The sequence below is a fragment of the Pezoporus occidentalis genome, unplaced genomic scaffold (genome assembly GCF_034315485.1).
Source record: "Pezoporus occidentalis ecotype Australia unplaced genomic scaffold, CSIRO_AGI_Poc_V1 ctg1, whole genome shotgun sequence".
NCBI lineage: Eukaryota > Metazoa > Chordata > Aves > Psittaciformes > Psittacidae > Pezoporus > Pezoporus occidentalis.
The window spans coordinates 15,051,658-15,066,179 of record NW_026912778.1 but is presented as its reverse complement, the minus strand read 5'-3'; the positions used below and the strand labels follow the sequence as shown (position 1 = coordinate 15,066,179).

At 33.9% G+C, this 14,522-nt stretch overlaps 1 protein-coding gene across 5 annotated transcripts in view; it reads right to left on the bottom strand.

Moving 5' to 3' along the window:
* Positions 1-14,522, bottom strand: part of SGCZ (sarcoglycan zeta) — a 451,408-nt gene that overhangs the window by 25,262 nt on the left and 411,624 nt on the right. For all 5 annotated transcript variants that reach the window (XM_062602076.1, XM_062601911.1, XM_062602150.1 and 2 more), the window contains one exon: positions 2,895-2,967. In XM_062602076.1, coding sequence (XP_062458060.1) covers positions 2,895-2,967 — 73 coding nt within the window. The remainder of the gene's footprint in view (positions 1-2,894; positions 2,968-14,522) is intronic.

Sequence of the window (14,522 nt, the reverse complement as noted above, 5' to 3'; positions counted from 1 at the left end):
CTTAATCCATATCTTACAGGTCAGTTTCATTCCCAGTAATCAAGCTGGTGAGAATTCCGCTTTTTAAATTCAGTAGTGAACTGTTTTACACATCTAAGGTTTTGAGTAAATTTCCAGCATCATTTTTTGAAGGAAAAAAAAGAAAAAAGTTTTTATTTAAATATATCTTTATGTCTGAGGTTTACTATTTCACCACAAATACACATTCCAACATGAAAAAGATGGGATCAGTTTTATTTTAATTAACGAGCTAACATAAATTCTTGTGTATACAAATATTATCATAGCCTAATGCATTTGCACTTAGGCACTGCAACTCACTGTCAAACTGCAGTTACCTGTGTGAACTCCAATGTCAACTCAACAAACTCTCTACTGTCCCATGTTACTGATAATTACAGAAGTCACGAAGCATGGGGATGAAGCATTTGGAAAAATAAATTGGTTTAGGACTATCAGCATTGGTCTATTGGACACTTTGCCTAAGATTTTATTAAAACATTAAAAGGTGCTAGGTCCCAGGCCACAGCCTGCCACTCATTCACATATGCAACTAAACAGTTCTTGGCATATTTGAGACTCAGTTACAACTCTGCCAAACAATTTTTAGGCAGTATTTGCAGGGAAGCATGAGTCAAGGACCATTCCCACTCAGCATTTAGGATACAGCTATTCCGTTTTAGAGGGTACAATGATTTTACAATATCAATGTAGTTTTATCAGTTGGGCCTGAGGACAGAAAATAGGTTTTGTTAGTGTTTTGTTTCTGTGACAGAGGTAGCTTCTGAGGCCACAGGGAGATGTCATCGGTGACCTATTTATTTGGATGTACTTGGCAAATCATCCCCTAAATGACAGATCACTGTCATTTCTGACAACATTTAATTAAATTAGAAAAAGAAAATATTTCTGGAGAAAATTAATGTAGGGCTTGAACTCAAAAAAAACACAACAGTTTGGTTTCTTTTTTTTTTAATATAATTTGAAATAAGATTAAAAGACATATGGTAACGGGAATCTTTAAAGGGATATATACAATCTAAGTGACTAATTTTATTTTGGTGTCAGAAAACATCGCACAAACCCACAATTATTTATAGTTCTTTCAAACTACAAGGCTAAAAAGGGTATTCATGTTACCTTCTAGAAAGGCTCATGACAAAACCCAAGAAATCTAAGTCCAAATGGTAATTTTCATATTTTAAAAAAAGATTAAAATAACTTCAGAGTTTTAAAAAAGAAATATCACTGAATCCTATGTAATATATAGGAGCGCATGTGTACAAAATATTGTAGAACACGATATAGACTGACCGTATTAAGAAAAAAATGGCTTACATGTAAGTTAATGCTGCCCAAACAACAATGGTTTCTGCTTCATCATTTAAAAAAAAAAAAAAAAGTCTGGGTTCAGTTTGTTATTAATGAGAGGGCAGAAAGTTGAATGGAAAACTCTCACTAATTTAAGTCCACCTTGGAAAAATGAGCTGAAAGAATGATGGAGTTGGAAAACATTAAGCAACAGTGGGCTTCATGGCAATGAATAAAGACAAAAGACAAGAGAGGTGAGTGCCTGATACGTAAGTTTCATAAGCCATGAGGAGATTTTAATCCCAATGAAATGAATCCTAAAGACACAGGGTTGTCTAGCTTACTGTACAATTACACTCTTTAATTATTAAGTATTAGAAAGTAAACAGAGCTCCTTCTCTACATTCTTTTGAGTAGAACAATTTCCACCCTCTTATTCAATTTTTTGCACCCCTGAGAAAAGTTTTTTGTTTCCACTTTGAAACTTTGATTTCTGCTGTGCCTCCTTTGATTAGATACCATACCACCTCAGGGGTCATCACTAATAAACATCTTTACAACTGCTCTCAACAAAGACTGACAGGAGTCTTGGCAAAGGTAGGGTCCTCTGGAAGACCCCAAACCATTACATTACCTTAAAATGATTACCGTAAACAATTAAACACAGTCATTTAATTCTTACACCTCACGTATAATGGTCCCACAATGATCATCCTAAATGCCTTTACAAATATAGGGAAGGGCATTCAACAATGCTTTTCAGTGGCAATTCACTGTAACCACTGACGGGAAGGTAAAAGGATAGGTATATCATAGGAAGCATAGAAGAATTCAACCTATGTTTATATGGTTTCACACCTGTTCTGCTGAGAGGGACCTTTGCTTTTCTGCGATTGTCATATATTCTCATTAATTATGTATATAAATGACAGACTAGTATTTACCAGAGCACATACATGCACTTCAAGAAAAAGCTTTCACTATAAACCTTTCTAAATTTTCTGTTTCTCATTCCATAGATATTTTAGTAATTTTTAGACTAGCTGTTTTACTATGTACTTATTTCTCCACTTTTGTGACTAATCCAGAAAACTTTGGACTTTTCTCATTTGCAAATCTAGCCTCACTTGGAAATGAATTTTGGAAGCATGTGTGTGTGTGCTTGTAGTATTTTAAGAACCCAGAAATACCACTTGAAGAAAAAATTTGGGACTGCTTACTTCAACTTGACTTACATGCTCTGCAAGAGGTATAAAAAAAATCAAAATCTGGTCTGAATCTATTAAAAAGTACTGTACTCACTTGAACTTAAAACCCCTTGACTGTTCCTATCTCTGAGGAAAACACATTCCTCAAGGATTCTGCAGCAGAAGACAAGTAATTTAGAAAAAGTAATGTATTTTACATTTTCTGTGATAGAAGTTAGTGGGGTTTTTCAATGGAACAATTTCGAGTCTACCAGTATTTTGGGTATGTATGTCATTAAGTATGTAGTATATATCACTATACAGATATTTGCTTTTAAAGAAGACAATTATTTTTGAGAATACTGGACTTAAAAACAACTTTTTAACACCACCTACTTGAGGTCTTGGGAAGGTTCTGCTCTGATATGGGGTGTCTCCACAGAGTGCCCAAACACTGCCCCTTCCGTGCCTAAAATACATAAATAAAATACAGTACAATTACTTTGGAAAATAACACATTGAAACGTATGACCACAAATTGACATTTTTAGGACAAGATGTCTGATTTAATCCTTTATTAATGATAACAAATGTTTCTTCATATTAATGTTTGCACTTTTATATAAAAATCTGGATGGATATAATGTGAAACTTTTTCTACTTATTAGTAGATGTATTTCATATACAAATCTGAAAGCATTTATAGATCCAAACTTTTCAGCATTGACTTGCCTAAATTCTCATTTCAGCACTTGGGAGATGGATTGTTTTACGGATGAGGAAAAGAATATCATATAACACATTCTAGAAGTGTCAGTTATTTTTTGCACACGCTCATTTTATTTGCTTAAATTTAGATGCCAATCTTTCAAAGGGTTTGTAATAATAAAAATATGATATAAACTTTAGTTGGGCTTTTTTCTTTGTTTGGTGTTTTTTTTTTTTTAAGAAAACCACTGAAGAATATACATGCGCCCGTAAAATTTTACTTACCTTCTCTGAAGATGGTGTACTGGGCACTGTACTAATAAAAATAGCTAGAACTATTGTGCAAAAGCCTTTTCTAAAGAGAACTGTCAGAAAAGGCAAAAGAACTGATTAAAAATTTCTGTAGAAAAAGGAATGCTTTTACCTTGCATCACTAGAAGTAAGATAAAGGAAACTGTCTGGGATAATTAAAAGTGATTACTAAATATTCTGGGTCTGATTGCTGCATGTCAGTAGCGGTTTTCTTGTGTTCTGAGCGTTGAATTCTGAGTCAGCTTAAAAATACACCCACAATATCTCACACTAGCTATATAAGTGCTCAACAGAACAGAGGCAACACCTTGTTGCAATATTATAAACATAATATTTTCAATTATATAATGTTTAAATATTCTAAAGTATGTTTAAAAATATTTTTAATGGAGACAAGATATATAGATATGCCAACAACATTTAGTAAACTTATCCTACCAGGATCTGAAACCAGAATGAGGCTATAGAGTATTTAATTGCTAATACCTTTTTATAGCATTAAAGAGAAAATGTCCTGAGCAAGAGGCCAAAAAATTCTAATCAATTGTTAAAGTACTGTGAGATAGTCATCACTGTTCATCTTCTAAACTCAATTTTTGTAAAAAAAAAATAAAAATAAAAAAAAAATCCTTTATTGTAAAATACTGGTATTGAGTATCCTAGGTCCTAGGTTTTTATTTCCAGAAATCTATAAACTTTACAAATATCTTGGCAAAGCATACTGAAAACAATTTCATTACAACTGCTGCTATAAAGGTTTCACACAAAAACAACTAAATCCACTTTCTATAACAAAACTTCGCGAGTGTTATAGAGAACCCCAGGAGGGGTAAAAAAAAAGCATATCTCTTCACCTAAAAGTATCCACAGAGGTACAGTGCAGAATCTGTTTTTTAAACCTGATTTTGCCTTGCAATTCTGCTACTTTAAGTGACAGGAATAGCATGTCTGTATAGCCAGGCTTCCTCTCATTCAAAGCAATTCTCACCCCCAACTATATTGGCACATAAGAAATTCTACATGAGCTGGATCTCAGAAATCAGAGTACTCTTCCAGATCCCTTTTTCATCAGCAAAATTAAATATTTGCAAGACCAAGGGTTTTTCTATTTTTGAAGTGGCAATGGGATATTAAGATATAAATAGCTGAGCAGGATGCAAAATTGCCAGCCTTTGCTTATGAGAAGACCACAACTGTAGTGTTTGAAAGAACACAATTAATGCAAAGATGTATAAAACATCATTGTCGTACAGGTCAGACACTAAATGCATCAGAAGTGTCGAAGATAATATGAGGCAAAGACTGATAACAAAGATAAATGACAGCTTTTCTAATCCAGAATTGGTATTTCCTCACTTTCAAAAGCAGTTTTTTAAAAGATGAGAAGGCATTTCTTACCTAACAAAATAGAAATTTCAAAATGAAGACAAAATTTCTCCAAAAAGACTGAAAATCCAGGCAGGCAGAATTAAGGATAAACCAGTATAATTAAATAAAATACAATTAAACCTCAAAACAAACCAGATGTGCTCCTTTGGCTATTTGAAGATATAATCCCACTTTTTTCTTTTCCTTCTTTTGCTTGTACGACCTTAAAAGTGTAACAGTTCTCACAGTAAATGCTTTATACTAAAATATATTTTATCAGTAAGTTCAGGAATATCTGCAAATTCTTTTATTTTATACTGGAAGAAAAGCAGGCACTTATCTTGATTTCAGTAAGAAAGGTGAAAAATAAGAGCCATCCAGAATTTACTGATGTTTTTCCAGAGTTAAACAGCAAGACCATGAAAAATGGAAAGGAATGGTACAAAAAATAGAAAACAGGGATCAACATTAGTTAAAAATATAGAAAAAAAAGAAAAGCTACAGGAAGATTTTTTTTAGTTTTTAATTTAAATTTGTAGTGCTTTGATGGGAAGTTAGATAACATAGTTCAATGATGCTTAGGAAATGGTGCTACAATCATACCTTTTTATGACTAATAAATAGAGCAATATTAATCAGGATTCAAAGTGATTAGCATTTTTTTAATGAAAGAAATATAGTTTAGGTATTTAATACTTTACAATGTTGAAACAATTTTTTACAGAAATAAGACAAGGAATTATTAACTGTATTCCCTTACTTACAGAATCATAACCAAGACCTACTTTGAGATGAGTGAAATTCTAGAGAGAGATGAATGCACAGGAAAAAGTAATAAAAAGAAACTACTTGAACCTTCAAGCCCTTTCAAGTACAGCTCAAAAGGAAGTAGTTAGGGAACTGAATTCAAAGGAACATAAGTTAGAATGGATAGCCTATAAAAAGTGAACCTTTCAGAGGAAATAAAATAGCAAGGGAACTGAGTATGTGTGAAGGATGTAAAATCAAAACTGTAAGTGTAACTGAATAAAATTACTCCCATCTCCAGCTTCCAGTGCAAGAGAATGAGTTAAGTAAAGACTTCAGTAAGAAAGAAACACCTGTGAAGGCAAACTTCTGGTCAAAGAATACAGTCCCTATAGAGGTTGCTAGAGAAAATTCAGCAATGAGTATGAGCCAGGAAAAAAGACCAGAAGCCCAATTCTGTATTTATAAAAAAACCTCTTTATGCATAACATATTTATAAACACCAGAAAAAACAGACCAATAAAACCACTATTTTTTGATACAGAGCAAATCAAGGTGACCCTTTTGCTCCAAGCAAAAAATAGTCACACTTTCTCCTGAAATTGAATATTCAGAATTCAGAGAGACCAGTGTAAACTATTGATTTCTGCTCAATTTACAGGTTCCTGAAATTCAGCCTTTGGGAAACGACATGCTTCCTAAAAATGATGGAAGTACAATGTCAGTGTTTGGTGTCAGATTATATTTGCTTATGTATGTTCATGCTAAGGAAATTTTGTCATTTATTTAACCAATAAAAAAAATTTTGTAATTTATAAATTAGCTCACATAACAACACCGGTACCTTCCAGGTGAAAAGAATGCCAGTTGAGGGGTTGATGAGCCAAGAATCAAAAAAAATAATATATTATTTTACTGTGAAAAATAACCCAAACATTAGCATTATCCCACTCCTTAACATCATTTTGGTAAGCAAATCACCTCAAATGTACTGACAGCAGAATGGTGTAGGATTTGGACATGTAAAAATTATATGACATTGCAGCATCACAGGTGCAGTTAAAATTTACTGCCCTCATCTTTCTCTAGATTTTCCAGAAATGTCAAGCAACAATATAAAGCACTAAGATTATGCAAGTATTAGGCTGTAACACCAATTTGTTGAATGAGTTTGAGAGTTTAAGGAAGAGTTTGTAAATCATTTTTGTAAATATAATTTTTGAAGCTTGTAACTGTACTTATTCTAACTATTCTATGATTCTACAGTTCTACTTGTTTCAAACCCATTACCAAGTTAAAGCGTCCACAGGCTTTACAGAGAAATGTGAGTAATTAATCAAGATTGTTTTACAATTGAAGAGACATTGAAAACATAGGCTTTAAGTTCTAAAAGTGTAATTGCAATAAGAAAAAAATTCTTAATTCTTTTACCATGTGTACACAGGTAAAATTTAAAAGCGCCTTTGTGAGATTAGATAGCTGTTATTCAACACTAAGACCTTGGAACAGCTGATCACTGCCAGACTCTATAAAGAGAGAAATATTCAATTATGCCGATTAACAACCATAAAAAAATCCACAGAAAATGCTTGGTGATTCTTTTGTAAAACCCATTATTATAATTTATGTTGGGCTGATCAGAAACCCAAAGGAGTCAGAATGCAGCTGCTGGACCACATGTTGATTGTGCAGCTCTTCAAGACTTTCAATTTTAATAAATGGCTTGAAGCATAATTTAAGAAGTGTGCTTCTATTAAAAAAAAAAACCACAATGCAAATGAATTTTTGCTATGGAGGTGGATTTTGCTATGACTGGCACAATTGCTGGGATTTCAACCTTGTGGAATCCCTCAGAAGCAAAAAACTCACCAATGTTAAATAGCCAAGGTTTCAGGTACAACGCTGACGTGGCCGTACTGGAAGTACAGGTAGGAATCATAGAATAGTTAGGGTTGGAAAGAACCTTAAGATAAGCTAGTTCCAGCCCCTCTGCAGGGTCATTAGAGGAAGCTGTATTATGGCCTGACTAGATGCAGCTGTTCACTTGTAAAGTAAATCATGAGCATAGAAATCTTAAGAGGCAAGCTGAAAATTGTAAAATGAATGATTTGGATTTGTTACCCAAAGCTGCCCAAGGAAGCTGTGAATTTTCCATTCCTGGCAGTGTTCAAGACCAGGCTGGATGTAGTCTTGGGTGACATGGTTTAGTGTGTGATGTTCCTGCCCTCTGCAGAGGGGTTGGAGCTAGATGATCTTAAGGTCTTTCCAACCCTAACTATTCTATGATTCTATGACTAATGTTTGATACATAATTTCCATATAGCAATCTTAACTAAAGCAAGACTTTTACTAAACCTTCAATTTAGAATGAGTTCCCCAATAAATTAAAATTAAGTATTCTTGGTGTGATAAATTTTGATCAAAGCAAATCTCAGCTCCAGGAAATACTTGCAAAATTGCAACAGTTAGTATTTATCTTCTTAAATATCATACTAACTTCTATTAAGTACAAACATTTGAAACATTACTTCCTAATGGTGGGCAGTTAAGACACCTTTTGTCTTGCAATGAAAATAAAACTGGATTATGCCTATGTGTTCAGTTGCTTATCCACAGTTTGAAGGTTCATAAGCAAAACCTATGGTTGGCCACCACTTGGTTTACTCTGCTGAAAAAGTTAATCTATTTGAAGAAAAAAAAAAAAAAGAAAAAGAAAAAATTGGACCAAGTTAATTAGTAATTGGAAATAGCTATTTTAAATGCTACATTTCTGATGAAAAATGTTGATAAGTTTGCATAAAACTTCTGAGAGTCACATTAATATTGAGTATTTTTTCACAATATGGAGGAAAGTTTAAAATATGTAAGAGATTTATAAATAACAAGTTTTAAAATATAACTGGTTTCATAGCACCTTTTACTTTTTATCCCCCTATGATGTATGACACATGAAGATACACAACAATAAAAATGATTAGCCACAACAATTTTCTGCTAGAATTGACACAGTCTCCTTGAAAAGTTACAACAGCGAAATATATGAATAGATTTAAAGCTTACATTTAGATTTCACAGTAAATAATTCCTAAACCTCCCAGATCATCTTCTCTTCCTAGATACAGTCTGGATTTGCATTTCTCTTAAAATGGTGTAAATGATTTTGGGTTTACAATAATGGAACAAAAATTGTCCTTCCGGACTTCTTAAAAAATGAATTTTACTTGGATTATTGTTGTACTTAATAGATAAAAAATACTGTATTTTCACTTAGTTGTGGAAGATAACCTTTCTCAGACTTATGCTCTAATGAATAATCAATCAGTTACAAAATAGAATCTCTGTTTCCTTGATGAAAATGAATGAATCAATGAATGAGAACACTATCAACAGTCAATAGCTTCATAACCAGGGAACTCACCTGGGACGTAAAAGATTGGGATATGAACTTGGATATCCTGAATATAAAATGAAGGCTAATTAAATTATAATTTTATCTTGATTCTTACTAAAACAGTGTCATGTATTTGCACAGAATACTATGGAAAAATGTTAGAATCTGGAGGGGAGGGGGGACACCAGAAATGTGAGAATGAGAAAACTGTTTCTCAGCTAGTTTCACGAAAAGTCAGTGATAATTTCCCATTATGAAGCTTTCTGAAAATTCTGTAACACTGCTGTCTACCTACAAAACCTAGCCAGAAATGTCTATCCAATTTTCTTCAAAAAGTCCAAAACAATTAATCACTAGATTTTTATAAAAGGGAATTTGCCCTTCAGTTAAGATATTTCATAAATAAATGGTTTGATTTTGAGAAGTCAAAAGCCCAGAGGAATTTATCAGGAGTTTCTCCATTACATTTAAAAATCCCATTAATTGTCTAAATTAGGAGTATAGATTATTTTACTTTATCTATAGCTAAAAAAAGAGAAATTGGCATCTTTAGAAGTTAGTGAACTGGACTGAAAGTAGAGCAACAATGCACACAGTCCAAGTATTTGAATGTTTTTGCCTTCAACACCTGTTCAGCAGTTGACATATCTAAATTTTATATTATTTAGGAAAGCATGTATGGAAATATCATTTCAACTACATCAGAAGTCCTCTAAGCTACCTTCTGCATTAAAATTGATTCATAGAGTGTCATTTATAGGTTTTAGTGGCCAGTTCTTTATGCCATATGTAAATGCGCGTTTACGTTCTTTACTTTGCCACTACTGCAGCACACTGGAAAACCTTTATGATTATGTGATAACTACTGCTGTATTACAATTTCATAAATTGCTTTATTCGTGAAAAAGGAAGCCACAAAGAAGCAGGTCTATTATTCAGATTTTTGAAATAGATCTACTACAGCAATTTAATGTAGAAGAAGTAACACACCATTCGTAAATTATAAATAAATATTTAGGTAAGTGCGTTTGTGCACCATGTAGAGGGCACTAATACACATATAAAAAGTCTATCATATGCAAGTATATAGTATGCATTTAAAAAGTCATTGTAAAAATGCCTTGAAATACTTCTGAATTAATAACAAATTAAAATGTGAGAAAAACACATGTATTTCTACAGCGCTGAAACAGAGATATGTTGATATAATGCATTTTGGTGCCTATTAGACAAAAATGTTAGTACCTCCAATTATTGAAAGTCTTTTTTTTTTTTTTTCAGATATGAGAAATAAAATGAAGCTATAATATCAGTTCCTCACAAGGCTGTTAAAAGGTTTCTATTTTATATTACCACTAGTTATCTTGATTATAACCTATTATGACTGTCTTTTTATTCCCGCCCTTTATTAATGTTCTGTTTTTTCCTCTAGAAGTATATTACCCAGCTGAATACAGCACATTCAAACCTGGCATTACTGCAATGGAAAAGGGCTAATGACTTAAGTTAGATAAGTCTTTACCATAGTTTTAAATGGAAATTCTGCAGCTGTGAGAGAGTGAATGTGCAACAGTAATTCTATCACTTAATAGTGTCACCTTCAAGTCAGCATAGCAGTGAAGCCAGCCTTTTAAATTAGCAACAAAATGGAATCGGGTGTATTGCAAATCAGCTAACCACAATGACTGTAAACCACCAATGATCATGTTAGCAAACACGTGCTTACATGTGATCTGTATTAATCAGGAAAGGCAACATATTTTCTGCAGGAAAGGACAAGATACGAAAGCATACTGCAATATGCTAAAGTTGGCTGAAATACTCATCTTTTGCAAAAGACCTGAGCTATTTTTGTAGGCAGGAACCGCAAGAGAGTTGCCACATACCTTGCAAAGGTTGTGGGAAGAGGGTTTATGGCAATAATTTACTGCTAGATCTACCACTCCATTTTCAAGATGGGACTGAGCTGGTCACAGGGTAATTTATCAATGCCAGTCTCAATACTCCCTTCTATGTCACTGAAGAGCTGTACCAGAACTCAGATTACAAGCACAAACCCTTGTAACATCCAGCTCTGCTGTGAGTCTTGTGGCCTAACACTAGCCTGGTCTTTGCTCTTTTACTGTTTGTGAGTCAGGAGAGACTCAAAAAAATCACACTCTTGCCACTGCTTGCAATAAACTATCATACATTCACCCTAAGGCTTTTAAGGTTTAAACACTTTTCATTGCCTTGCTACATACCAAGGCATGTCTGGTTAGAATTAGTAAAGCAGGCTTTAGTTCTGCATGAAACTTCTGTGTAGTCAGTTGCCAAAGAAATTGGGTGTTCACATCCTCTTACACTATGTTATGTTCAGGCACTTTCAGGATAGAATACTAAACACCAGGCATTAGGATTGTCCTATCTAAGGAACAGAATGTGGTACAATTTCAAGGTCATCAAGAAATTAATTATTTTGCTTTACCATTTTTCAGTTATATGTACAAGAAGAATATATTTCCTATGTCCAGCTGTCAACAAAAGACCTTACCAGTTTTAGAGATAGGTTAAGAAATGAAAAGGGAAAACAGTTATTCTGCTTTTTCTTCAGATCAACTGTAAGAGGTATTTCTCTGTATTATACAATTAAAAAACTGTCATGATACTTACCAATCCAGCATTTCAGCTTTCACTGAGACCCATCTATTCTTATATTCTTAGACCATCCAAAGGCATTTGTTTCTTTTAAGTTCAATCTTCCTTGTCCCTTTGTCACCCTCTGGCCTCCAAACATCACTGTAAGTAATATATTCTGTTTTTTTTATCAAGATACTCCCTTTGCCCCTTTCCTTCTTTGTATTAGAAGTTCCTTTTAATATCTGTACTAATATTTCACATTAGTACTTTGTCAAAATGAAACAGTTTTGAGTTACTGTTAGTTTTACTGTCATGAAGGAAAAAAAAAAGTATTTTCATTAAGAATTCAAATTCAGAAACTCTAATTGGTCTTCTGCTTTCATCCTAAATCTAAATCAGGGAGAAGAGGCAAAGTATGCCAAAAAAAAATAAAAAAAAAATAAAAATAAAGAAACTGCAACTATAAAAAGCATGAAAAGTCCCAAGAGCTAAAACATAAAACAAACTTGTTGATAAATACTTTCTGCATGATGTGCTTTACCTATTGTGTTCTCTCTGCTCCAGACTAAGAGTATAGAAACAGATTAAAAAAGTAGTCCATCATTTAGTAATGCTGCCAAGATAAAACCAGCAAAAATAATACAACCGTTTTGCTTGATATGAAAGGAAGTATTTTTTAAAAAGGGTACCTCCCTTTGATGTTTAATGAGAAAAGACTTTCAGACGTAACTACTAATCCTACCTCATGCTTTTGACCATGAAACGGGGAAGGAATTTTTCAATTGAACCTAGCATTCAGCTACTGCCATTCTTTTGCTTTGTTGATCTTGGATACATCTTGTGTCTTAGCATGATATCCAGGTATTTAAAAGCTTTACATGCTGCTGTGTTTAGACCTCTGACCACCACAACATACTTGCTTTGCAGAAAGTGATGCAGAAAAAAGACATGAAAAAACACCATTCCTAGTTACACTGTAAGGCGTATAACCTATAGAACTTGCTGTCACTTCTATCATACTTTACGTATCAGATTGGTTTAGAGTGATGATGACTTAAGGGCAAAGACTCCACTTGAGCTGAATGACAGCTTGGCATTTGTGAAGGCATAAGTCTGCCTGGAAGAACTGAAAGACATTTGTGTGCGCATGATTGTGTGTTTAGATCTATGCTATCACAATAAAAATGAATCCTAATGCTTTCTAAGTAGTAGAAACATAAGTAGTAACACATACCACCATACATGTTACTGATACTAATATTGACAGAATCAATACAAGGGTCCTTCATATAACAAAACAGTAAAATTTATGGTATGAATATTCACTGCAGTGGGAATTCTTCACTATGAGGGTATGAGACACTGGAACAGGTTGCACAGGGAAGTAGTGGATACCACAGCCCTGGAAGCGTTCAAGGCCAGGCTAGATAGGGCTTTGAGACACCTGGTCTAGTGGGAGGTGTCCCTGCCCATGGTGGCAAATTGGAAGTAGATGATCTTGAAGGTCCCTTCCAAACCAAACCATTCTATGATGATGACAATTTCAAATTTAGGAATTAAAGTTTAACAAAGAGGTAAGAGGAAGAAAGACATTAATTCCTTAAAAAAAAAGAGGCTAGCTGAGGTTTGAAGAAATTGAAATTCCCCAGGAAGGATGCTCGCTCTCATCTGGGAAGCCCATTTCAAAAGCTTCAGGGATAGCTTACAACAGAGGACAAAAGTAGGAGAAGAAGTTATATGGAGGTTATGTTTCTAAGCCAGGAATAAGCACAGTATCACATAGGTGCTGAGAGTCATAGTAAATTCAGTCAGAATTTAGGGTCTATCCCAATGCAATTAGCAGTTCCAAGACCACTGATGCTAGATTGTGGTTAGTTAGATTTCAAGTAAGGGAAAAACCTGTTCTGTATCCAAATATTCAGACTTATTCAGACTTACATGAGATTCTTGTCTGATCATGAGATCTCAGATAAAGGAAGCTTCCCCCTGGAGAAGTGGCTGCTTGGAAAAATGGTTTGGCCGGTAGATGGAAAAATTTTGACTAAGAGTACACAATGAAGTTCTGGTCTATTCAAAAGACTTGTGCTCATCTTAATGACAGGTCTGCCAGGAAAAAAAAAATGTTCACAAAGAAATAAAGCTGTTGACCAGTCATTGGTTGACAGAAATGGTCAATGGGTTACTGGTCAATAGCTGCATGAAAGGAATAACTCTGAAGGACTTCCCCGGAACAAGCCAGAGCAAAGGTATTAAGTGTATGTGCCTGTCTCTGAAAGCATATCCTGAAAGGCAGCAGAGAAAGCCAAGGAAGTAGGTGCTGATTCATTGGCTCTAAAAGTTCTGAGGCGGGACCTCAGAAACCTTTTGTCCTGGTTTTGGTTAAACCATGACACATTCCTTCCATAGCAAAAGGATATTCCACCTCTTTCATAATGTCCCATTGGGCTATGACTTGCTCAGGATTTACAGAGACACTTCTAGTGGTTCTCTGCTAAATGAAAAGGAAAATCTTAAGACAGGAATAAAATTATTTGCTATTGTTTTACTTTGTAAAAGAGAGAAAAAAAAAAGTTTACACTTAGCTTGAACAGAAACACTTTAATGAAAAAGTGAAAATGAGTTTTGTAATAGATAGGTGTCCTGAATGGTTAGTAAGAAGTGTTAATGTATAGATATCATGGTTTCGGTCATGCTACTTGCCTCTTTTTTCTTACTAAATACTATATTATAGCTAAAAAAAACCACACAAACTTCTTAAAGTATAGAAATAAAACTACTAGAAATAAATCTAGTCTTGCTAAGTCAAAACCTCATATAATATACAAATTTCATATTTTCTGTAAGGTCTTAATAAGTATGCACATAAGGTTGATAAATGT